This window comes from Schistocerca piceifrons, chromosome 1, assembly GCF_021461385.2.
Source record: "Schistocerca piceifrons isolate TAMUIC-IGC-003096 chromosome 1, iqSchPice1.1, whole genome shotgun sequence".
Classification (NCBI taxonomy): domain Eukaryota; kingdom Metazoa; phylum Arthropoda; class Insecta; order Orthoptera; family Acrididae; genus Schistocerca; species Schistocerca piceifrons.
The window spans coordinates 607,659,669-607,687,244 of NC_060138.1; the positions used below are offsets into that span (position 1 = coordinate 607,659,669).

The 27,576-nt window shown below is 39.8% G+C and overlaps 1 protein-coding gene across 3 annotated transcripts in view; it reads right to left on the bottom strand.

The window, feature by feature from the left end:
• The window catches only part of LOC124787601 (multiple inositol polyphosphate phosphatase 1), a 218,652-nt gene that overhangs the window by 36,514 nt on the left and 154,562 nt on the right, over positions 1-27,576 (bottom strand). For all 3 annotated transcript variants that reach the window (XM_047254362.1, XM_047254369.1, XM_047254355.1), the window contains exons 7-8: positions 1,593-1,693; positions 40-149 (exon numbers count right to left, since the gene is read on the bottom strand). In XM_047254362.1, the coding sequence (XP_047110318.1) occupies positions 40-149; positions 1,593-1,693 (211 nt within the window). The remainder of the gene's footprint in view (positions 1-39; positions 150-1,592; positions 1,694-27,576) is intronic.

Consider the following 27,576-nt stretch of genomic DNA (forward strand, 5'->3'; position numbering starts at 1 on the left):
ACACATTACCTCACTAAGTTATAGAAAGATAAGACTTACTGCAAATGCTCCATCATATCTTTAAGGGCAGGACATGCCTGTTTGTAAGTTAATTCATAGCCATATCCATCAACCCAATAATACTTCAGATCTTCAGAATACTCAAACACCTGAAATTAGTAAAAGAGAATGATTTTTCACATATATGCAGCAATTACTTATTTAGTCTTTCCTTGTTACAACATGCAACTTAAATTCTGACAGAACCTCGTGTTAACAAAAAATAAAACTCATAATTGCTATATGCAATTTCAAATATTGGTGGCATCTCAATTTTTTCTGTTCTTTTATTGTGAATTATGATTTATTTGTCTCATAACATACAGATTTTCATCTTCTGATCGGAGTACAGGAGATATATCAAAAACTGAGTATTACAACTTCACTGGTTCAAAATTACAGTTAATGAGATAGTGCAGTTAATTTAGGTTCACACACGGAATGTTCTTGGCTCTTGGTTTGTTCTAAATTTTCTTTCCCGTATACATGGGAATCTAAGCACATAAGTTTAAATGGTGAGCAGTGAGCACAAAATGATCTTTATTTCTCATAGTATATGAATTAACAAAATAGTTTTCCTCACATAATTCTAAATATATACGTAAAAAGATGATATATCTAAAAACAAAGATGCTGTAACTTACCAAACAAAAGCATTGGTATGTTGATAGAGACAATAAACACACAAACACACACACACAAATTTCAAGCTTTCGCAACCCAAGGTTGCTTCATCAGGAAAGAGGGAAGGAGAGGGAAAGACGAAAGGATGTGGGTTTTAAGGGAGAGGGTAAGGAGTCATTCCAATCCCGGGAGCGGAAAGACTTACCTTAGGGGGGAAAAAAGGACAGGTATACACACACACACACACACACACACACACACACATATCCATCCACACATACACAGACACAGGCAGACATACGTAAATGCAAAGAGGTTGGGCAGAGATGTCAGTTGAGGCGGAAGTACAGAGGCTGCCTCTGTACTTCTGCCTCGACTGACATCTCCGCCCAACCTCTTTGCATTTACATATGTCTGCCTTTATCTGTATATGTGCGGATGGATGTGTGTGTGTGTGTGTGTGTGTGTGTGTGTGTGTGTGTGTAAGTCTTTCCACTCCCAGGATTGGAATGACTCCTTACCCTCTCCCTTAAAACCCACATCCTTTCGTCTTTCCCTCTCGTTCCCTCTTTCCTGATGAAGCAACCTCGGGTTGCGAAAGCTTGAAATTTGTGTGTGTGTTTGTGTGTTTATTGTCTCTATCAACATACCAATGCTTTCGTTTGGTAAGTTACAGCATCTTTGTTTTTAGATATATTTTTCCCACGTGGAATGTTTCCCTCTATTATATTAATATCATTAAAAAAATGATATCATAGATATGTAGGGAAGGAAGTTAGAATTATTCAGCATCAAATCATCTATTACATTTATGCAACAATGTTTAACCAACTGTCTAAATAATATTTTCTTCTATTCACCTGTTGTTTGATACCTGTTTCACCATAGCTTGATGTTCATTGTAACTAAAATATACTACACAGGTATACCTTAAGGTCTTCTTCTGAGAAAACAGAACACCAAGGAGAAACACCCCTCTTCTCCCAGGCAGTTTCAAAGGTGCACGTAAGGTACATCACCTCTGCGTCAGCTATAATAAAGAAAAAAGGTAGCAGAGGATTAATTGCATGCTAGACAAACAATGAAAAGAGTCACAGTAAGCAGTCTTGTATAAATGAGGTACTGAGCAGTAGAGAGACATATTCAATCATGTTTATGAGCTTATCACTCAGTGCTTCAATAAGATGATAAATGGTTGCCTATAAACTTTCCAATGCTAACTCCTTTACACAGTGAATACAAGGAAAGTCACATAATGTCACATTTGTTCTAAAATGAAACAAACCTTAGTGACAATAACAAATACTTCCTGAGGCATTACAATGGGCCTTCTCTGAAAATTATCTAGAACACAGAGTTCAGAATACCCCTCATGATGAGAATACATTGGATCTAATGGTAACAAATACACCTAAGCTCTTTGAGACTGTCTAGAATGAAACTGGTATCAGTGACTGCGAGGTAGTCATAGCAACACTGATTACCAAAATACAAAGGGAAACTGAAACAAGTAGAGAGATTTGCATGTTTAGTAAACTGGATAATGTGGCAGTAGTATCTCAATCAAACACTTGAAACTTCTAACTCATGGCAGGCTCATGTACAGGAACTATGGCTCAATTTAAAAAATAGTTGACCATGCACTGGATATATGTGTACCTAGCTTAACAGTTCAGTAGTATACAGTCAACTGTAAAAAAAACATAGTTTACTGCATAATAGGTGTGAAGCAATGCATACATAGAGAGATGCTGAATGAAATGTGTTTGGCTGTCAAGAGGGCAATGTGTCAAGCCTTCAATGTCTGTGGAGGATAATTTCATTGAAAGATCTTTCAAAAAATCCGAAGAAATTCTGTTCGTATGGAAAGGTTGTTAGTGGCACCAAAGTTAGTGTTATGAAGTGAATGGCAGTTAGGTAATTTATGAAACGTCAAGTACTTCCCCTACTTAGTGCTTCAATAAGAGTGCAAAAGTTGTTCCAAAGCAATGGCAAGGGTAATATCAAACCTGAATTGTATGAAGAAAATCAGAGGATACAAGAAATATATGAAACTAAAGCACCTTGAGTCATTTTTAGTGCAGTTCATGAAACAACATTAAAGAAGTTATCAGTGGTAGGTTTTAAGAAAAGAAAAGAAACAAAAGGCAGTAGAGAGATTAATTTTAAATTGGGCATGAATGGTATTGATATTAAAAAGGAATTTATAAGTGAAATTAGTAACTTAAAATCAGATTTGGACAAAAACATTCTGTGAAAGTTTGTTAGGAAATAAGTTACTAAAAGTTATAAAGAATTTGGAATCAACCTCAAAGACAGTATTAACCCCTATACTAATTGAAATATTAGTGAGAGAGAGAGAGAGAGAGAGAGAGAGAGAGAGAGAGAGAGAGAGAGAGAGAGAGAGAGCATGGACATCAAGAGAACTGAGTAATTGGTTTTAATTTCAAAATCAGCTAGGGCGCAATCCCATATGACCCCATCAACAACCATTCACCAAGTATATTATTTATGTTGCTTATTTTTGTCAGGTCTCACATATGCATTTCGTTAGTGTAAACTGATTAGTCATCAACATATTCCTCATATATTGAACCTCATTAGTACCGGGAGAGCTTTTCAAGTGATTACTGGAGAACAAATGAGCTCTACCAGAATTCTCTACAATCGGCTACCACAAGGCTCAGTTCTTGCTCCACTGTTCTTCAATCTTTATATTTCTGACATCCCAAACACTTAATCTAGGAAGTTTGGCTATGCAGACGATTGGGCTATAGCTGTGCGACACAAATCATTCGAGGCTACTGAAGACACCTTGTGCTCTGATTAGAAGCTTCTGAATGGCTATTTCTGCAAATGAAGATGGCAGCTGAATCTGACTAAGACTGATGTACCATGCTTCCACCTTTGCAACCACTCAGCAAGAAGACAGCTTAATGTCATCTTTGAAGTGGAACGCCTTAGCCATAACAACTACCCCACATACCTAGGAGTCGCATTGGATAGGACGCTCTCTTACAAGGACCACCTGACAAACACTACAGATAAAATGAGGACAAGAAACATCATCATCTATAAACTATGTGGCACCACTTGGGGTTCCACAGCAAGCATACTCCGCACATCAGCAGTTGGGCTTGTCTACTCGGTGGCAGAATACTGTGCTGCTGTGTGGATTAACAGCCAGCATACAAGCAGGACTGATGTGGTACTAAATGACACCATGTGCAATATCAGTGACACAATAAAATCTATGCCCACTGTATGGCTGCCAACCCTGAGCCACATACCACCCCCAGAAATGGCGAAAAAATGCTCTTCTCATTGAGCTGCCCATACACAGCGACATAGCTGACTTGGAGAGCAGGAGACTTAAATCGAGAAGACCAGCATTACTCTATGCTAAAGAGATGACTAACTCCAACTTCAATTTCGACAGTCTGTGGAAACAACACTGGCAAGAACACTGCCCACCAAAATGCCAAAGTTTCATGACAGCTGAGAAACTGCTTGGCTTCATCAAGTCACGCAAAGTATGGGTAACTCTAAACTGCAAACGTTCTGGCCATGGAAGATGTGCTGACGCCCTCTACAAATGGGGAACAATACCAACACCAAATTGTGACTGCAGCACTGAAAAACAAACAGTCCAACACATAGTGGAAGAATGCCCAGTTTGAGCCTACAAGGGAACCTTCAACGATTTCCTTGCTGCAACAGAGGAGGCAATTGATTATATTAAATGTTTTGATGTCAATCGCTAATTAATCTATGTAGAAAATGTGTAAGGATTGTGATGTATGCCATACGATAAATAAAATAAATAAATAAGTACAATAACACAAAAGACAATTTACAGCATAACAGTATCCTGAAAATAAAATTTGTAACAGTACAAATTACTTGAGCATTTTAAACAAATTGTTATATTCCTTCAATATAACCACTTTTTTCAATAAGTTATTAAATTACTTTCAGTTACAGTGCCACATTGTTTCCCAATTAATTACATAGTCCATTACAGCAAAAACTACACTCTATGTTAAGTACATTTACTTATGTTTTATTGTCATTGTTTCATTAAATTTCTTTCCTTACAAACTTGTTATTTGAAGAAGTGCATTCGCTTAATAAACTCTCCACATCTGCAGCAACAGGCCACATCAGTGGCAGAGCCATTGCTCAGCTGTAATCATTGCTTTCTTCACCATGGACAAAGTGCAGGCTCACATCAGCTTGTCTGCTAAACTAACCTACTTATTTGAGTTCAAGATCACTGCTCTTACAGGAAGCCAAGATAAACCTTGCTGCCTATGGATGCCATCATGTGCTCTTACTAGAAAAACCTTCAGTTTGTTTTAGTCACTCACAGTTAAGTCACCCATCCACTAAATTTGCTTGTGGTAGCTGGCAGACTGATGACCACTGATGTTAAGTCCCATAGTGCTCAGAGCCATTTGGTAGCTGGCCCCAAAGTGGACAAAGTTTCTCAGATAGACTTCTTTCCATGTTTTTGGGTTTATTGTTCACAAAATAGTACACACCAAGCAATCTGAAGGACTTGTCACTGTAAAAATTATCTCTGATAGATACATTTGAATCTTCTCAAAACTCATGTCCAAAGCTTCCCCAGTACCCCTGTCTCAAAAGGACACCCACAAAATAGAGCTGCGCATACTCACTCTTACAGCATGTTAACACCTATTCCTGATAGTTAATGAATCACATCCCTGGTAACATTAGGCAAGCCTAGCAGCACTTTTAGACTTTGTGGTGGCTTCAAAGTGTTGATAAATGCACATGGTGAAAAGAAAACTTGCGCCCTGTTGTCCCTGGATGAGTTTATTGCAAAATTAGGTTAACATACTTTATTCAGTAAAATTGACTTCCCAGAGGCATATTTTCAAGTTCTGTTGTACACATCATCACAAGCTTACCTAGTGCTCAATGCGCCATAAGGCCTCCACTCTTTTAATCTGTTACCTTTCATAATCTCATCAGCATTTTATGAATCATTTACTACAAGGTACCAAACTGTGCTAAATACCTCAATGATATCTAGGTTACAGGCATGACTCCAGAGTATCACCATCACAACCCCAAACTTTTGTTCTATATACTTCAGATAATTTTTTTTTGACATGTGTATAGTTTAAACTCTTGAAAAAAGGAATGGAACCAATTAGCGATTACATTGCTGTGATTGATAAAATGCACACTCCATGAATACAAAAAAATGAGTGTTACTGGACAAGATCAACTATTATGGCCCCTTCATTGGAAAAGTAGCTGAGTTCTTTCAACCATTGCACAAGCTGTGACAGTAAGGCATATGTTTTGAATGGTCAACTTGCTGTCAACATGTAAGACTCCCTTAGGAGGACACTGTTAGAGAGATTACACGACTGGAACAGGAAAGGGAGGTAATGACAGTGACACGTAAAGAGCCCTCTGCCACACACCATTGGGTGGCTTGTGGAGTATAGATGTAGATGTGCTTGGTAACATACACCCCTGGTCTGCTGCTGGTAGTAGTGGCTGATGCGTGCACCCACAGTATAGGTGCGGTGTCTTTCATAAGTACTTCTAAGGGTTTATTCGCCTCCAAGTAATGATATTCTAAAACAAAATGGAAGGCCCTTCACTACCATCTATGCAATGCAGCAATTTAAATTATTCCTATATGGACAGAAACTTCACACTGTCATGGTTCATCGACTGCTGATCACCATCTTTGACCCTAAGCATAGCTTGCCAGACTGGATCAGCCACTGCATTGCCTCCAGCAGCAGGAATGTACTTGTCTAATTTTCACTACGCTATCTACTATCAGGCACCAACATTACACGCTAACATGAGTGGGCTGTCCCAATTTCTTATGTGACCAGACCCAACTTTTGACCAATGCAAACTGGTTTGTTTCCAGTTTGATTCAGATCTAGATTCCAGCTTTCCCCTTAACATCAAGTGACTCTGCACCCTCCACCTGCAAGGGACAGCGTTGTGCCGCTCCCCACTTTTTACCAAATGGATTAGACACACACCCCTCCCTGACCCAATCCATGCCCTTATTTGCCATGATCAAACAACCACATTTAAACCAAGGGGTTCTGTTTATGGGTCTCTCAGATGAAAACCACTGCTTTGTCCCAATTATGTCCTCTCTTCAACCACAAGCGCTTACCTCTAGCACTCTGCACACTGCCCACTAGCACATGACCCAAATGCAACAATACCTGTTCTGGCATTGTAGATCTTGTCCACCAATGTTGCACCTGTCAGACTATCAAGCTGCATGCACTTCTCCAGTGGTCGGTCTCTTTCCTGACACTGTGGGGCAGTAGAGCATATCCACCTAGAATTTGCTGGACCATTTTTGAACTCAATGTGGTTGGTTGCGACTGATTCTTTTCTAATTACCCTTTCGTGTTTTGCATGTCTCATGTCCCTTCTACTCCTACTATTGAACCTTGGTAAAAATCTTTGCTCTTGAAGGCACCTCACACAAACTGCTTTAAGGTAACAAGATGCCATTACCTCCCATGACTTTGAACAGTTTTGTGTCCATAACAGGAGTCAACAACTTTGTATCATGCCCTTCCACCTGGCCATCAACAGTCATTTGGAATGCTTTCTCCTCACATTCCAAGATCCAGCTCTGAAAGGAAATTGTATCTAGCAATAAACCTAAGGCCTTTTGTAGTTTTCTGGCAACTTACAGGGCCACCCCGATTGATGGCTGCACCTCAGCAAAGCAGCTTCATGGATGCCCTCACTGCACACCACCAGTATATGTTGTCTAGACCACTCCTTTCTGGTGGGCACCCCAATGTGGGTCCATGAGTTTGGACACTACTCAATCTGGATTAATGAGACAATGTATGCCAGGCCCTCTGCCCATGGCCATGTGCAGCACCATCAAAATCAACTTTGTCTCCATCATCCTGGTCAGCAGGCACCTGCTTCTCTGGCCCCAGTGAACCATCTGGTCCTGTGGTGGCTCATAGACTTTCCATCAGCCTTGTCCTGCCTCAGTTTTCCACAACAGTGCCCATGGACACCGATCTGCTGCCCTTGACTGTGTCAGCTCCCCTGGATGATACAGCACCTGCTTCTTCTCCCCTGGCACTCACTTTTGGTGTTTGGGGGGGGATGTAGTGGTTGCATCTAGTGTAACTCTGGACCAAATAGCTGTTGCAGTATTACAGCTGTGATGCCACTGCCCACATAGTACTTGCCAACAAGAGTGCCCTCTGATGGAGCCATGCCTGCCAGAACCCTGCATATAAGTCAGCCCAGTTCCAGTCTGAGCCAGCTGATAATTCTATCACAGTGCTGATCCAGTGGAAGTGCTTGCCAGTCAATCTATTGGTTTGGTTTTCCTACGGACTATGTTTGCAGATGTGTTTTCCTTGGACTTTGTAAGTAACCTGCTGCACTCTGACACAGTGGGAACTGGACTTCGGCTGCACTGCTTACTTAAAGATAGCTTGCACAACTGTAATTTGTCAAATAAGCCAGGGAAAGTCTCCATTAATTTTCAGTGCACATCATCTTCACAAAACTCACTGCCAAGTTTTGTACTGCCAGGGTGGTACGAGCACCTTCACCAAAACAATGGAAGAAGTCAGAAGTTTTTGGACATACAGTATATTTGCTCTATCACTGTCAACATTTGTGCATAAACAATATAGTAAAACAGCTCTTACATAAGTCAATACGATGTTAAATGTTATCTGTTGTTGCGTAGTTTTCTGCCTAAGAATTTTTATGGGTAAGCCACCCAGTTTAAAATTCAAGTGTTCATTGCTTTTTCACGCTAACTTTAAGTCACTCCATACAAAGTGGAAATACAATTGCCATTGCTTAGGTTACCAGAAGTGCATGGAAGAGATGGCATTCCCATCTCCTTCAAAAGACAGTTCAGATGTGGGAAAGAGCTAATGTCTTCCACTCCTGACCCCTCCCTGACAGGGCTACAGAACATATACACAAACAGTCCTGAGAGTACTGTGAGATTTCCATTGCTGTCGGTCAGACTTACGAGGGTTGGAACTTTAATAGTGGCAACTATATATTTACAGCTCATACAAAACAGATATGTCTTTCAAAGTTTTACTGACCTTCAAAGTAGTCACCACCATTGCGTATAACCCGCTGCCAGCAATACGGAAGTCATAGGATACTCTTAGCAGTGCCAGTTGTACCGACAGTTCGAACGGTGCGGTCTATTGCCCAACGAATTTGTAGCAGTTCTGAAGTGAATGCTCTGAAGTGTTTCCTTCAGTTTAGAAATCGAGTTGAAGTCACGAGGGCTTAAGTCAGGGTAGTGCAGTAGGTGGTATAACACTTAGCAGACCAATCAGTCAAACAAATCAGTAACAGCTTGTACTGTACGTGCTTGAGCATTGTCCTCCAAAATGATGGTCAGGTCCTGCAGAAAGTGTCATCACTTCTGTCTTTAAGCTGGTCGTAGGTTGTGTTCCAAAAATGAACATCATAGAGACAGAAGTGATGACACTTTCTGCAGGACCTGAACATCATTTTGCAGGACAATGCTCAAGCACATACTGAAGGTTTATTCAGCACTTGCACATACAAGAGCGTGGAGCGAACTGCCTCCAGCCAGAACACATATGGTATATATACAGTTACAGAACATTCCAGTACAGCGATTCTTGACATTTGTGGATACTTCTAGAATGTACTCAAACTGAATATAGAAATTAAAATTTTACAGTTGTGGTGAGTTTTGAACTCACAACCCTCCATGCAACAGTCTAGTATCATAACCACTATACCATTGTGACTGTGCTACCCAGCGCCTTCTGCGACAATATAAAGGAAGCATGAATGGTCACAGGTTTGTTTGGCCTATGCGAGAGCATCATGGAGATGCTGAAAAAACTGAACTGGAAAATATCCTATAATAACGGCCATCCCACTCATAAGGGGCCCAAGGAAAAGTTTTAGAAAAATCTTAATAAATGAGGATATGAAACCATATTTGTGTATGACCTATCTTTACTGTTGAGAAATGGTGTATTAAAAGAGGTACTGAAACTGCAATCCCTCCATCTGTACACACAGTCATCACACTACTGCATGTTCATGAATGCTGCTATCAGATACTGGCAACGTACCATCAGACTTTGGAAAAATATCATTCACACAATTCTGAAGACTGCAAGATCCGACAAGTGCAAGAATTATCACACAGTCAGTTTAACTGCTACTGCACTCAAGTTGCTGACAAGAATAATACACAGAAGAATGGAAACGAAAATTGAAGATCTGTTAGACGACGTGAGTTCAGCTTTAGGAAAGGTAAAGTCACCGAGAGGCAGTTCTTATATTGCTGTTGATAATGGAAGCAAGATGGAAGAAAATCGAGACACATTCATAGAATTCATCAACCTGGAAAAAGCGTTTCAAGAATGTGAAATCGTGCAAGATGTTCGAAATTCTGGGAAAAAAAACTATAGGGAAAGATGGGTAATATGCAATATCTACAAGAACCAACAGGAAACATTAAAAGAGTGGGAGACTAAGAACAAATGGGTGTAAGACAGGGATGTAGTCTTTCAACTCTATTTTCGAGTTAGGTATCAAAGAAGCAATGAGAGAAATAGAAGAAATTTTCATGAGTGGGGTTAAAATTCATGGTGAATGGATATAAATAATAAGACTCACTGATGACACCGCTATTCTTGGTTAAAGGGAAGAAGAATTGCAGGATCTGTTGAATAGATTAACATTCTGATGAGCACAGAGCATGAGCAGAGAGTAAATTGGAGAAAGACGAAAGTAAAGAGAAGTAGCACAAATGAGAATACTGGAAACCTCATACTGGAACTGAGGAATTCTGCTACCTAGACAACAAAATAACCCATAATGGATGGAGCAAAGAGGACACAAAAAGCAGACTAGCACTGGCGAAAAGGACACTCTTGGTCAAGAGAAGTCTATTAATATCAATCATAGATCATAATTTGAGGAAGAAATTTCTGAGGATGTCCATTCCGAGCACAATGAAACACAGAGTCTGGGAAAACCAGAGTAGAAGAGAATCGAAGCATTTGAGATATGGTGCTACAGAAGAATGTTCAGATTAGGTGAACCGATAAAATACAAAATGAGGAGGATCTCCATAGTATCGCCAAGGAAAGAAATATATGGAAAAAAATGACAAGAAGAAGAAGGGACAGGATGACAGGGCATCTGTTACGACACCAGGAAATAACTTCCATGGTACTTGATGGAGCTATATAGAGGGTAAAAACTGTAGAGGAAGGCAGAGATTGCAATACATCCAGCAAATAACTGAGGCTACAGGGATTATAAGTGCTACTCTGAGATGAAATGGTTGGCACAGGAGAGGAATTTGCATTGGCTCAAATGAAACCAGTCAGAAGACTGACTGGGAAAAAAACACAAAAGCTGATGATGGCATAACAGTCAAAAACTGGTTTGTGAAATAAATAATATGTATTTTAGAATACTGTACCAGTGTCACATGTATTTTCATTCATAATGTACAAAATATTCTACAAAGAGCTGATGGAACAATCGATCAATGCAATACAAAGTGTTGTACTAATACAGCTTTGTAATAAGCATTGTGAATTCAAAGTCGACGGCAATGAGCTCCTGGCCCTGAAAGGAGGCAGATGGACTTGTTCAATGCCACATACATGGAGATGCTTTTTATATATGCAGCCTTCACAGGCTCTCAGCCGAGTAGAATCGTCGTCTCGTAGAAACATTTCGATGGAATGCGTCTCCATCATCTTCAGGCGAAGTGTCAGGATATTGTCAGTCGCGGGCTTATATCTCTGCTGGACCGCTCTCCGCTCCCCACGGCTGACAACCCGTGAAGACTTCATATACGAAATTCGCCGAGAAAGCCTGCACTCGCATATGGAGATGCTTTGTTTTCCCACACATCTTCATCAATGCAATTCACACACACCACTAATATGGTGCCACAGCTAGTGGCATACTATAGTGACACTGCAGTTGCACGTGTAAACACCAAGTTTTCAGTGGCATCCCAGGCAGACAGTCTCAAGCTATTCATGTGTAGTGACACAGCTGAGAGGCACAGTGGTAGCGTGCTAGGCCCAACTCAGAGAGCCAGCTAGTTTAGATTTTTGTACTATGTCATTCTGTACTTCATAGTCTCTCATTAATTGTTAAGAATCTGTAAACAAATCAATAATAATTTTTATTGATATTTAAATGAAAAATGCCTTCACTTTCCGAGGAAACCAGCATACATTTAGTTTGAAAATGTAGAATTTACTGCCACATAATTAGGATAAAATCAACATGTGGTAAGTCAGCCAATACAGGATGTTGAAACCTTCTTCTTCTCCTCCTCCTTCACATATACAAGTATACTATTAATAAGGAGGCCTCACAGACTGGCACTCTTTGATTTTGTTCACACTTCAGAATTTGGAGGTTGGGGTCACCCAGCAGGTAGAAAATTGAACTCCAGTCCTTCAGGATGCTGGTGCAATCTCGTGTAGGTGCAGATTTCCTTGTTCCAGTCCCTCCAGGATGCTCTCAGGACTATTCAGCCTGCAACCAAAGTGGGACCAGGGATCTTTCCCAGGAGTAAAAGGCAGATGGTGTGAAGGACCATTCACAGATTGAGCCCCATAGACATTACATTTTTCCTTAATACAGAATTTCAAGGTCAATGCCAGACTAGCAGTATCCTAAAGCAGTACAATGTACTTATCAAAAACATTGAAAAAATCAAGTTCAGAAATTTGAAGATCTGAGATTTTTATTGAGCTGTCTGAATCTGTGGGCATATTAGGATGGCTGTGATGTATCATTCTAACTCTGTGATAATGAGCTGCCTGATTCAAATCATAGTAGATGCAAATGTCTTATTTTAACTTTTAATTCTAGAATTATCATCCAATTAAAATAGTAATTGTGCAATATTAAATCATGCTTTATAATAAAAATAATATAATTTTACTTTTAATTACTAATCACATGAAACTCCGAGTGTTTATAACAAAATCTTGTACACAAAATGTGGAACATCAACTAGAAAGCAATATACTTTATATTTAAATATGTAAGAATTTCGCATTTTTGTAGCAAATCTTATAATGAACACTTGCACTTTCATGTGATGAGGTATTAAGCCTCTTCCAAGAAACGGCGACCTTGTGATTGCAAGACTAGAAGAGTACGCACACAGCATCTTTTAACTAAATCTCTTATTACGGTGAAATGCAACAAACTCTAATATTGAAAGCAAATGTTGATACAAAGCTTCACCATGGTACAACCATGACATATGCAGAAAAGGGTCTTTTGTCATTCTGTTGGAATATGCCATTTGGTACCCTGGTATGGGTATGACAACAAGGTTTACCATTTTGCCACACATGGCAAGAAATCAACCTCACTTCACAACATTAACCAAACCAGTCCTCTTGTTATATCCAATAATTCGCTACTCAATGGTTTCAAGTAGTTGAAAAAATATGAATCTTTGAATCACTCTTTCCTGCATTCTTTCGCCAGGTCGTCTACAGACATCTACATCTACATCTACATCTATACTCTGCAAACCACCAAGAGGTGTATGGCAGAGGGTGTGTCCCATTGTACCAGCTATCAGGTTTTCTTCCTGTTCCACTCATGTATGGAGCATGGAAAGAATGATTATTTGAATGCCTCTGTGCATGCAGTAATTATTGTAACACTACCCTCACAATCCCTATGTGAACAATATGTAGGGGACTATAGTATATTCCTAGAATCATCATTTAAAGACAGTTCTTGAAACTTTGTTAATAGACTTTCTTGGTATAGCTTAAATCTTGTGTTCAAGAGTCTGCCAGTTTAGTTCATTCAGTCTCCCATGGATTAAACAAAATGTGACCATTACTGCTGCCCTTTGTTCAACATGCACTGTTAGTCCTATTTGGTATGGGTCCCACAAAATTGAGCAATATTCTAGGATGGGTCGCACAAGTGATTTGTAAGCAATCTCCTTTGTAGACTGACAGCATTTCCCCATTATTCTACCAATAAACCGAAGTCTACCACCTGCTCTACCCATAACTGACCCTCCATAACCATCCATTTCATATCCCTACAAAGTGCTACACTCAGGTATTTATATGAGTTGGCTGATTCCAGCAGTGACTCACTGATATTATAATCAAAGGACAATACATTTTTTTTATTTCACGAAGTACACAATTTTACATTTCTGTGCACTGAGAGCAAGTTACCAATCTTTGCACCATGTTGAAATCTTATCAGATCTGACTGAATATTTATGTAGCTTCTTTAAGACAGTATCTCATTGCATCTTTCAGACAGTACCTCATTATAGACAATTGCATCATCTGCAAAAAGCCTGATGTTACTATTGTATTGCCTACAAGATCATTAATATACAACGTGAACAGCAAGGGTCCCAACACACTTCCCTGGAGCCCACCAGAAGTTACTTCTACATCTGAAAATGATTCTCCTTCCAAGACAACATGCTGTGTCCTCCCTACCAAAAAGTCCTCAGTCCAGTCACAAATTTTGCTTGACACACAATATGATTGCACTCTTAATAATAAGTGAAGACGTGGTATTGAGTCAAAAGCTTTTTCAAAACCAAGAAATACTGCATCGACTTGATTGCCTTGATCAAAACCTTTCAGTATGTCACGTGAGAAAAGTGCAAGTTGGGTTTCACATGACTGACATTTTCAGAATCCATGATGGTTGGCATTGAGGAGGTCATTCTGTTCAAGATACCTCATTATGTTTCAGCTCTGAATATATTCTAAGATTCTACAACAAATCAAAGTCAAGAATACTGGACAATAGTTTTGTGAATCACTTCTACTGCCCTTCTTGTAGACAGGTGTGACCTGCACTTTTTTCTCAGAACTGGGAAAGGTTTTTTTGCTCAAGGAGTCTATGATAGATTATAGTTAGAAGAGAGGCTAACTCAGCCACAAATTGAGTAGAGAATCTGACAGGGATTCAATCAGGCCCTTGAGCTCTGTTCAGTTTTAACGATTTCAACTGCTTCTCAACATCACTGACACTAACACTTATTTCATTCATCTTTTTAGTGGTACGAGGATTAAATTGGAGCAATTCTCCTGGGTTTTCCTCTGTAAAGGAACATTTGAAAATGGAGTTAAGCATTTCAGCTTTTGTTTTGCTACCCTCAATTTCAGTCCCTGTACCAAGCGAGTACAACACAGTTCAAACCTGCGTCCAGTCAACCTGATTTAGGTTTTCCGTGAGTATGCTAAATCACTTCAGGCTAGTGCCGAGTTGGTGTCATTGACACGGAATGTCCAATTTCCTTCCCCATCCTTTCCTAATACGATGGGACCAATGACATAGCTGTTTGGTCCCCTCTCCCAAATCAACCAACCAATCAACCAATGAATCAGATCCCGTCTCATTTGCTAGAGACTTGACATTAACTTTGGTGCCACTAGCAGCCTTTACATGTGACCAGAATTTCTTTGGGTTCTGCGAAAGATCATTTGAAAACATTCTCCCATGGTAGTCAGTGAAGGCATCACACATTGCTCTCTTGACAACCAAATGCATTTCAGTATTTCTCTATCTAAAGCCCTACACTTTCTTATACACCTATTATGCAGTAATGTATGGTTAAATGATGATGGCGTCCTCTTGGGTAAAATATTCCGGAGGTAAAATAGTCCCCCATTTGGATCTCCGGGCGGGGACTACTCAAGAGGACGTCGTTATCAGGAGAAAGAAAACTGGCGTTCTACGGATCGGAGCATGGAATGTCAGATCCCTTAATTGGGCAGGTAGGTTAGAAAATTTAAAAACGGAAATGGATAGGTTAAAGTTAGATATAGTGGGAATTAGTGAAGTTCGGTGGCAGGAGGAACAAGACTTTTGGTCAGGCGAATACAGGATCATAAATACAAAATCAAATAGGGGTAATGCAGGAGTAGCTTTAATAATGAATAGGAAAATAGGAGTGCGGGTAAGCTACTACAAACAGCATAGTGAACACATAATTGTAGCCAAGATAGAGACAAACCCCACACCTACTACAGTGGTACAAGTTTATATGCCAACTAGCTCTGCAGATGATGAAGAAATTGAAGAAATGTATGATGAAATCAAAGAAATTATTCAGATAGTGAAGGGACATGAAAATTTAATAGTGATGGGTGACTGCAATTCAGTAGTAGGAAAAGGGAGAGAAGGAAATGCACTAAGTGAATATGGATTGGGGCTAAGAAATGAAAGAGGAAGCCTCCTGGTAGAATTTTGCACAGAGCACAACTTAATCATAGCTAACACTTGGTTCAAGAATCATAAAAGAAGGCTGTACACATGGAAGAAGCCTGGAGATACTGACAGGTTTCAGATAGATTATTTAATGGTAAGACAGAGATTTAGGAACCAGGTTTTAAATTGTAAGACATTTCCAGGGGCAGATGTGGACTCTGACCACAATCTATTGGTTATGAACTGTAGATTAAAACTGAAGAAACTGCAAAAAGGTGGGAATTTAAGGAGATGGGACCTGGATAAACTGACTAAACCAGAGGTTATACAGAGTTTCAGGGAGAGCATAACGAAACAATTGACAGGAATGGGGGAAAGAAATACAGTAGAAGAAGAATGGGTAGCTTTGAGGGATGAAGTAGTGAAGGCAGCAGAGGGTCTAGTAGGTAAAAAGACAAGGGCTAGTAGAACTCCTTGGGTAACAGAGGAAATACTGAATTTAATTGATGAAAAGAGAAAATCTAAAACTGCAGTAAATGAAGAAGGCAAAAAGGAATACAAACGTCTCAAAAATGAGATTGACAAGAAGTGCAAAATGGCTAAGAGGACAAATGTAAGGATGTAGAGGCTTATCTCACTAGGGGTAAGATAGATACTGCCTACAGGAAAATTAAAGAGACCTTTGGAGAAAAGAGAACCACTTGTATGAATATCAAGAGCTCAGATGGAAACCCAGTTCTAAGCAAAGAAAGGAAAGCAGAAAGGTGGAAGGAGTATATAGAGGGTCTATACAAGGGCGATGTACTTGAGGACAATATTATTGAAATGGAAGAGGATGTAGATGAAGATGAAATGGGAGATATGATACTGAGTGAAGAGTTTGACAGAGCACTGAAAGATCTGAGTCGAAACAAGGCCCCGGGAGTAGACAATATTCCATTAGAACTACTGACGGCCTTGGGCGAGCCAGTCCTGACGAAACTCTACCATCTGGTGACCAAGATGTATGAGACCGGCGAAACACCCTCTGACTTCAAGAAGAATATAATAATTCCAATCCCAAAGAAAGCAGGTGTTGACAGATGTGAAAATTACCAAACAATCGGTTTAATAAGCCACAGCTGCAAAATACTGACGCGAATTCTTTACAGACGAATGGAAAAACTAGTAGAAGCCAACCTCGGGGAAGATCAGTTTGGATTCAGTAGAAATATTGGAGCACATGAGGCAATACTGACCCTGGAACTTATCTTAGAAGCTAGATTAAGGAAAGACAAACCTATGTTTCTAGCATTTGTAGACTTAGAGAAAGCTTTTGACAATGTAGACTGGAATACTCTCTTTCAAATTCTGAAGGTGGCAGGGGTAAAATACAGGGAGCGAAAGGCTATTTGCAATTTGTACAGAGACCAGATGGCAGTTATAAGAGTCGAGGGATATGAAAGGGAAGCAGTGGTTGGGAAGGGAGTGAGACAGGGTTGTAGCCTATCCGTGATCTTATTCAATCTTTATATTGAGCAAGCAGTGAAGGAAACAAAAGAAAAATTCAGAGTAGGTATTAAAATCCATGGAGAAGTAATAAAAACTTTGAGGTTTGCCGATGACACTGTAATTCTGTCAGAGACAGCAAAGGACTCGGAAGAGCAGTTGAATGGAATGGATAGTGTCTTGAAAGGAGGATATAAGATGAACATCAACTGAAGCAAAATGAGGATAATGGAATGTAGTCAAATTAAGTCGGGTGATGCTGAGGGAATTAGATTAGGAAATGAGACACTTAAAGTAGTAAAGGAGTTTTGCTATTTGGGGAGCAAAATAACTGATGATGGTCGAAGTAGAGAGGTATAAAATGTAGACTGGCAATGGCAAGGAAAGAGTTTGTGAAGAACAGAAATTTGTTAACATTGAGTATTGATTTAAGTGTCAGGAAGTCGTTTCTGAAAGTATTTGTATGGAGTGTAGCCATGTATGGAAGTGAAACATGGACAATAAATAGTTTGGACAAGAAGAGAATAGAAGTGTTTGAAATGTGGTGCTACAGATGAATGCTGAAGATTAGATGGGTAGATCACATAACTAATCAGGAGGTATTGAATAGGATTGGGCAGAAGAGAAGTTTGTGGCACAACTTGACTAGAAGAAGGGATCAGTTGGTAGGACATGTTCTGAGGCATCAAGGGATCACCAATTTAGTATTGGAGGGCAGCGTGGAGGGTAAAAATCGTAGAGGAAGACCAAGAGATGAATACACTAAGCAGATTCAAAAGGATGTAGGTTGCAGTAGGTACTGGGAGATGAAGAAGCTTGCACAGGATAGAGTAGCATGGAGAGCTGCATCAAACCAGTCTCAGGACTGAAGACCACAACAACAACAACATGCAGTAATCTCTGTTTCTTTAAAAGTTTCTTTACAATGACTGTATATCATGGAGGTTTCTTCCCATTGTGGACTGTTCTACTGAATACCTATCTATCCAGCGCATTGTATGATGGAGTTGACATAAGGGTGATAGGAAAATAATGTTAACCTAAAGACTTGTGACTATGGTCAGCAAATCTTGATACCGATCAGGTGTGCTCAGCTGGCCTCATGTCTGTTGCTCATAGAACTTTCTGGTGGTAGACAGTGAAAGCTTACATTACTGATGTCTCATAGCAGTCTTCTGCGTACTGTACAATTTGTATGTTTTGGTTATTGAGCATTTGTTTATGTTAAGACAGCACTCTTTTGAAAACTTGCAAAATATAGTTGCACTCCGTGTATTGCAACATGTGACAGTAATAAAAATTTACATTGCCAAGTTGTCAAAGATACAGGAGCAATAATCATATTTTTGTGAAAATTAGCAATACTTACAAATGGCCATAACTTTTTTCTTTTCTTTAGGAGAGTGAAAATCAGCTGAGAAACTACAGAATACAGTTTTCTATTAAACCTGCGTATCCTTACTACAGATTACATTTCAACATTATCCTCCCTGACATTTAATCTTTAATGTCTCAGACCTTGCTATCCTAGGAAAATTATGGAAAGAATGATGTTGTCACAACATTCTTCTACCCTCTTATTTAAAATATTAGGCTCCTTGTGTGTGGAGTTTATACAAAATTTCATCAAAATTGAAACTGATGAAGTTATGTTTCTTTCAACTCTGTGATACAGAATACCCCATTTAATGGATGTGCAAAGTAATACAGTATCTCATTTCTGAGACTTATAAGTTTACAAAGTGTATCAACGAAACACACTTTCACCTACTTTGTTATGGTTCTCACTACAGTAAACTGTGCTTTTAAAATTTGCTTTACTTTTTAAAGTCATTGTCATTGTCATTGTCAGTGACAATTATCATTTGCTTATTATTTAACAGCAAAACCACTAATGACAATCAGACAGTGCAGGCAGATTTTATTCTGAACTCATAATGTTGTATAGTACTGAAGTAGTCTTAACCCTTAGAGTCCCAGAGTCCCAAGTGTGGTCTATTGTTACTCTGTTGCCAACACGTAGTGGCAGGGTAGGAGACTACAGTGTTGTCTATTTGTTCTTTCCTGAAGCAGCCATGACTCTCCTTGTCAGTAGCCTCTTAAATGTGGTGTGGACCAATACTATTACCGCTTGTCTCATGTTAGTGCTCTCTAAGACCATACGTGGGGCTTTATGTCTCACAGATTCAGTAGCCAGCTCTTCATCTACTGTTGATGTTATAGACACTAACTTTGAGAATACTTTTCAAAATGGTTTGCAGACAGTTTAGGAAGTGATGCAGGATTAGATAGTGACAATAAAATTGAAAGTGAATGTAATTCAGAACAGAAACAGTGAAAAAGTGAAGAATAATTTGTTTTGCACCTGTGAATTCCTTGACTGAAACAAAAGATAAAAGTGGTGAAGACAGACGAGTAGAGATTGAATCTTACGAGAAAGGTTCTCCTAGAAATATACTTGGTCGAAACAAATATCACTGGTTGTCAAGCCTCTTCCAAAGATGCCCAATGATATTATTTTTCAGCTTGCTGGACATGAGCGAAGTGAATATGTTGATCCTTCACAATTCCTACAAAGATAATACTCATGTGAACTGCTTTAATTTTTGAAGAAGCTTGTGAACTCGTTGGTGACACTAAAGATATAAAGTGAGTCAACAACTATCACACACCCTGTGAACTTCGTGCATCCATGCATCTTATTTTGAGTGTAGCTGAACCAGGAGCAGAAGTTGTCTCAGAATGATTGGAAAAACACAAAACATGCTCCATTCATTACTCAAAAAAGAAGAGGAAAACGCCTTGTATTTGCCATTATTGCAAAAATGCCAATATATCTTGAACATTCTACAAAAATTTCCAGTGAGTACAGAAAACCTCTGAGAATGAATGTTTTTATTATTACATGAATAATAAACAATAGGCTGCATTCACTGGACCTGAGCATGCTAGCTGTGTGTTTTGGTTTGAAGAATCAAAATTGGCATGTGTTGAGAACTCGTTTGCATTTGAAACCATACAGATTGATGGTCATACAAGCAATAAAAGACATTGATAAAATTACTTGCAAGAACTTCTCTGCAGATATGTTAAATCGATTAAATGAGGATGAACATTTCTTGGACAAAATCACCTTTTCTGATGAGTCAATTTTACATAATTGTAGGATTTGGGGTGGTAAAAATCCACATCAAACATTGCAATATGTTTGTGATAGTCCTAAATAGAACTTTTTTGCGCATCAAGCAAGAACAAAGTGTTCGGCCCCTTTTTTTCCCGTGAGACAACCATCAATGGGGTAGTGTACCTGGATATGTTACAACAATTTTTCATACCACAGATCAATGAGAATGACCAAGAACGAAATGTTTCCTTCATCCAAGATGATGCACCACCCCACTACCTAGCTGACATCCAAAATTTTCTCAGTGACCACTTTCCAGGTCAATGGATTGGCCGTGATGCACCAACTGCATGGCACCATGTTCCCCAGACCTGAAACCACTCAACTTTTTCTTAATGGGGATTCATGAAGGGTATTGTGTTTGTACCTCCTGTGCTGGCTTCTCTACCTGAACTTACAGCAAGAATTTATGCCACCACTGAGCAAGTTATACCTGCAATGCTACAGCAAGTTTGGGAAGAAATTGATTTCTGATGCGATGTGTGTGGGATAACCTACGCAAGCCACATACGACATCTTTAGCTTAAGGGTATTTTTGAAAAAAAACTTGATGTGTTTTCCTACAAAATAACACTAAACCCAGGTGTATATCTTCTCTCAATAAATTTGTATGAATTTTTAAAGTTGTTAAATCCTTTTTGAAATACTCCGTACAATATAAAGTGCTGGGTATTTGAGTTTCCAAAGCATTAACATCATCATGTAATATTATTTCCATATGGTGCAGTTTCCCATTTAAGTAATTTTTTTGGAAATTAAACTTTATAATTTATTTGAACATATTTTTGCGTGGTATTAATCTAACCTTTTACATAAAAAACTGAACTGTTTCACTGAAATTGCTGAGCGCAATTGTTATTGCTATTTGAAGATAGTGGTCTGTCATGCTGCATCTGTGACAGTGTGTGACAAGAAAGACCTGGGAAGCTAAGAGTTAATAATCAGTAATCCTGAATTCTACCAACACAGTTGGCACTTTAATGGTAATTTCTTCATACGAAACTTCTTTAGCTATGAATCACTGTAGCAACTTTGGCTATGCGAGCACAACTCTACACAGAACGAAACTTCTGTAAGTCAGGGAGGGCACAACACTTAAGTTTGCAAATTTTGTGATTCTAGCACAGGGAGATAAAAATATTTTACCTTCATTTCAGCCCATCAAGACATGGATACATCATTAACAGTTATAATGTATGTGTTTATACAGTGTCGGTATCGTCACATTACATGTCTTACAGGCATGTGTGTGTACAAAATATTCCACACACAAACAAAAACTATGTAAACTCTGATATAGTATAGATCTTGATCTAGTAATAGACTCATCAAGCTAACTAGCTTACATCACAAAGCCTGTCAGTTGTTTCTCATTCTCCATTCCAGTGTAATGCATTAATAAATGCAACAGTATTTGTGTTGTTTGCAGATTCAGTCCACTGAAAGGAATGTTACAGAAAAATACAAAGCTACTTGTAAAATGCTGTAGTTGGATATGAACGTTGCAAGAGAACTACATAAAGTTCTACTACTTAAAAATAAAATTCTGGTTACTGAAGGAAACCAATGTCCATGGCATTTGTGCAAAGTGTCGAACACAGATAATTTAAAATAGCAAAAGAGAGCAAATTCATGTTTTAATGTGTACCCAGTACTAAAACCATGCAGAAAAAATGCATCAGAACAAGTAAATGCACTTCCAGATAAAAGAATAGTTCTGATGCTAGCTAGCAAAAAGGCATTGCAACATGTAAGTGTAACTAAAGAGAGTTATCATGCCAACCAGCTAAAACAAAATTGTAATTAATGACACCAGTAGTGTTCCAGAAGATAAAGTGCATACACATATGAAACAAAATTAGGAGTCTAGGAAGACAGTACGGAAGCTGAAAGTCTTAATAGTGAGTGAAAGTCAAGGTAGGTACTGTAGAAACACTCTGGGGAAAAAAGTCAAATTAAAATACGACATTGAAAGTTTTATTAAGTCAAATGCTCCTCTCCATGAAGTTTTTAGCCGAACTGATAAATTAGCTGATGTCATGTCTTCGCTCTGAGTGATACTGTTATATTAATTGCTGGGTCAAGTGATACTGAGGACTCATACAATGATATTCTTGAAAACATTAATAATGTTGTACCATGTGTTCTCCAAATCAGTAACAAAACAAATGTTATCTTGCACCCAATTCCCAGAAGATTTGACAAAGGATACATAAACAAGAAAATCAGCATGGTTGGTCATAATTTATTGCAAACAGTGAACTGTTCAAAATTGTGCAACAAAAGCAGAATATCCATAAACTTTGAAATGGCAAGACTGTCACGTGATAAATTCACACGTTACAGTTTTCACTTGAAGAGGCAGGGGAACGGGCAAGTATACAACAGGCCCCCCCTCATTAATTAAAATTAGCAGTTTTACAAAACATGTGTATTTGTCTTTGAACCAACAAGTCTGCCTAGAGACATCAGTGTTTCAACAAAACAAATATAGTTTGAAAGCCAGTAAGATACAAGTGCTGAAAATGAAACACAAGCTTCTCAGCAAGTGGATTATAATTAGAAGCACCACAGCACAAGAAAGGTAGGACCCTGATTCCCGGGAACCCGCTAGCAGCAAGACATCATCCACCTCTCAAAACAAGGAAGATTTTTTTACCACTAACAATGCTAGATCAGAAAATGGGTAAGTATTCAAGTAATAAAATTCCTTGTTCAAACTATAAATTGCTCCACCAAAATGTTCATTTTCTTTCCAACAAGCTGAATGAAACAGAAATCTAGTTAAATGGTTTGAGTGATATTTCTGTTTTATGTATTACAGAGTTCTGGTGGATAGAGGTATGTTAGAACTGACACACTTACCTCAGTTCAAACTAGCAGACACATTTTGTAGAAGGTGGTAGCCGCATATATGACATATAAAATATACAATTCAATAATACAACCAAATCTGTCAGCTTATTCCGAGAAAGATACATAGAAATATCAATAGTAGAACTGCCAAATCAAACTACAGTATCCTCTATGCACATATAGGTAACCAGAATGTGATGAACCATTTTTTATAATAATGAAGAGCTGTTAGAGAATTTCAACACCACAGAGAAAACATTTTCATATGTGCAGACCTTTAATAAGGGGCAACTGCTCTTTTAGCAATGACACAAATATCCTAAAAGTAGTGTGGTGAAGATAGCCTAAAAAAAAGCCACGCCTGCAGATGTAAGACAAGATTTAACACAATGGATCAAAATAAATAAGCTAATAATAAATTCTGAAAATTGTGTCAGTTGATTTCCACACTTCACAGGAATTCCACCCATCAACACCAAATTTTAACACAAAAAAACTCTCTCATCTGTGAACATGAGAAAATTTTTATGTATACATATCTGGAACAACCTGAAATGGGAGAAACACTTGAATAATGTAAATAAAAAGTTAAATACACATATATATACTGTAAGAATCATCTGACAATGTACAAACCATGCATCAGTGGGCACAATGTACCATGGCATTATCCATTCCCTACTGATCCACAGAATAATCTTTTGGGGGAACTCCACACTTAGTAGAAAAACATTTAGGCTACAAAAATGATTGTTAGAATAGCAACACATCCTAAATATTGAGACTCCTATAGACCAATATTTAAAAGTCTCTGTATATGTATCTACAAGGTTCAAAGCTTCACAAAAGTAAGCATATTAAAAGAAGTAACTATCTTCAAGCATATTTGTCATTTCTACTCTCATGATACTAGCCAGAAGCATTACCTGCTTGTCAATTCATTAAGTACACCAATTCGTAGAGGAGGAATGTATCAAACAGGCGTTATGTTGTACACTATGTGATCAAAAGTATCTGAACACCCCCAAAAACATATGTTTTTCATGTTAGGTGCACTTGCTGCCACCTACTGCCAGGTACTCCATATCAGCGACCTAAATAGTCATTAGACATCAGGAGAGAGCAGAATGGGACACTCCGCAGAACTCACGGACTTCAAACGTGATTGAGTGTCACTTGTGTCATATGTCTGTATGCGAGATTCTCACATTCCTAAAGATTCCTAGGCCACTGTTACTGATGTGCTAGTGAAGAGGAAAAATGAAGTGACATGTACAGCACAAAAGCGTACAGGCCAACCTCGTCTGTTGACTAACAGAGACCGTCGACAGTTGAAGAGGGTCGTAATGTGTAATAGGCAGACATCTATCCATACCATCACACAGGAGTTCCAAACTGCATCGGGATCCACTGCAAGTACTATGGCAGTTTGGCGGGAGGTGAGAAAACTTGGATTCCATGGTCAAGCGTCTGCTCACAAGCCACACATCACGGCGGTAAATGATGAATGACGCCTCGCTTGGTGTAAGGAGCGTAAACATTGGAAAATTTAACAGTGGAAAAATGTTGTGTGGAGTGACAAATCATGGTACACAGCATGGCTATCCGACAGCAGGGTGCAGGTATGGAGAATGCCCGGTGAATGTCGCCTGCCAGCGTGTGTAGTGCCAACAGTAAAATGCGGAGGCGGTGGTGTTATGGTGTGGTCGTGCTTTTCACAGAGTGGGCTTGCACCCCTAGTTGTTTTGCATGGCACTATCACAGCACAGGCCCACATTGATGTTTTAAGCACTTTCTTGCTTCCCACTGTTGGAAAGCAATTCGAGGATGACGACTGCATCTTTCAACATGATCGAGCATCTGTTCATAATACACGGCCTGCGGCAGTGTCGTTACATGACAATAATATCATTGTAATGGACTGACCTGCACAGAGTTATGACCTGAATCCTATAGAACACCTTTGGGATGTTTTGAAACGCTGACTTCGTGTCAGCCTCGTCGACCGACATCGATACATCTCCTCAGTGCAGCACTCCTTGAAGAATGGGCTCCGATTCCCCATGAACGAATGCCTGCGAGAGTGGAAGCTGTCATCAAGGCTAAGTGTGGGCCAACACCATATTGAATTCCAGCATTAACGATGGAGGGCATCACCAACTTGTACGTACTTTTCAGCCAGGTGTACAGATACTTTTTATCGCATAGGGTATAATCACATGCCATTCTTTCTAGTGAAACAAATACAAAATTTACCCATATTCAAAGTGAAACAAAAAGAGTACTTGCTTGACCACTGCTTCTATTCTGTTTCTGATTTTTTGGAGCATCAAGAAAATATAGTGTAATTGATCACATATTCTTAACCATACTACTCTTCCAATTATCCTATTGTTTTTATAAATATGTTACCAATTTTCAACATGTGTCAAATGCTGTTTTCTGAATCACAGTATGTATAAACTTGTAAGTACTATATCAAACGTGGCTTATCCTATATTATTTGTACAAACTATGTACTAAACCACAATTTACAGGAAGAATAAAGAAATACAAATGTGATACGCCCTGCTAATCCCGCAGGACAAGTCAGATAGGACAAATTGTGGAAAGGGGCCAAAATAAGGCCTGTCGGTTACACTTAGAAATACAGCTGTATTATTTGATATATATATATATATATATATATATATATATATATATATATATATATATATATATACACACACACACACACACACACACACACACACACACACACACACACACACACACACACACACTCCTGGAAATGGAAAAAAGAACACATTGACACCGGTGTGTCAGACCCACCATACTTGCTCCGGACACTGCGAGAGGGCTGTACAAGCAATGATCACATGCACGGCACAGCGGACACACCAGGAACCGCGGTGTTGGCCGTCGAATGGCGCTAGCTGCGCAGCATTTGTGCACCGCCGCCGTCAGTGTCAGCCAGTTTGCCGTGGCATACGGAGCTCCATCGCAGTCTTTAACACTGGTAGCATGCCGCGACAGCGTGGACGTGAACCGTATGTGCAGTTGACGGACTTTGAGCGAGGGCGTATAGTGGGCATGCGGGAGGCCGGGTGGACGTACCGCCGAATTGCTCAACACGTGGGGCGTGAGGTCTCCACAGTACATCGATGTTGTCGCCAGTGGTCGGCGGAAGGTGCACGTGCCCGTCGACCTGGGACTGGACCGCAGCGACGCACGGATGCACGCCAAGACCGTAGGATCCTACGCAGTGCCGTAGGGGACCGTACCGCCACTTCCCAGCAAATTAGGGACACTGTTGCTCCTGGGGTATCGGCGAGGACCATTCGCAACCGTCTCCATGAAGCTGGGCTACGGTCCCGCACACCGTTAGGCCGTCTTCCGCTCACGTCCCAACATCGTGCAGCCCGCCTCCAGTGGTGTCGCGACAGGCGTGAATGGAGGTACGAATGGAGACGTGTCGTCTTCAGCGATGAGAGTCGCTTCTGCCTTGGTGCCAATGATGGTCGTATGCGTGTTTGGCGCCGTGCAGATGAGCGCCACAATCAGGACTGAATACGACCGAGGCACACAGGGCCAACACCCGGCATCATGGTGTGGGGAGCGATCTCCTACACTGGCCGTACACCACTGGTGATCGTCGAGGGGACACTGAATAGCGCACGGTACATCCAAACCGTCATCGAACCCATCGTTCTACCATTCCTAGACCAGCAAGGGAACTTGCTGTTCCAACAGGACAATGCACGTCCGCATGTATCCCGTGCCACCCAACGTGCTCTAGAAGGTGTAAGTCAACTACCCTGGCCAGCAAGATCTCCGGATCTGTCCCCCATTGAGCATGTTTGGGACTGGATGAAGCGTCATCTCACGCGGTCTGCACGTCCAGCACGAACGCTGGTCCAACTGAGGCGCCAGGTGGAAATGGCATGGCAAGCCGTTCCACAGGACTACATCCAGCATCTCTACGATCGTCTCCATAGGAGAATAGCAGCCTGCATTGCTGCGAAAGGTGGATATACACTGTACTAGTGCCGACATTGTGCATGCTCTGTTGCCTGTGTCTATGTGCCTGTGGTTCTGTCAGTGTGATCATGTGA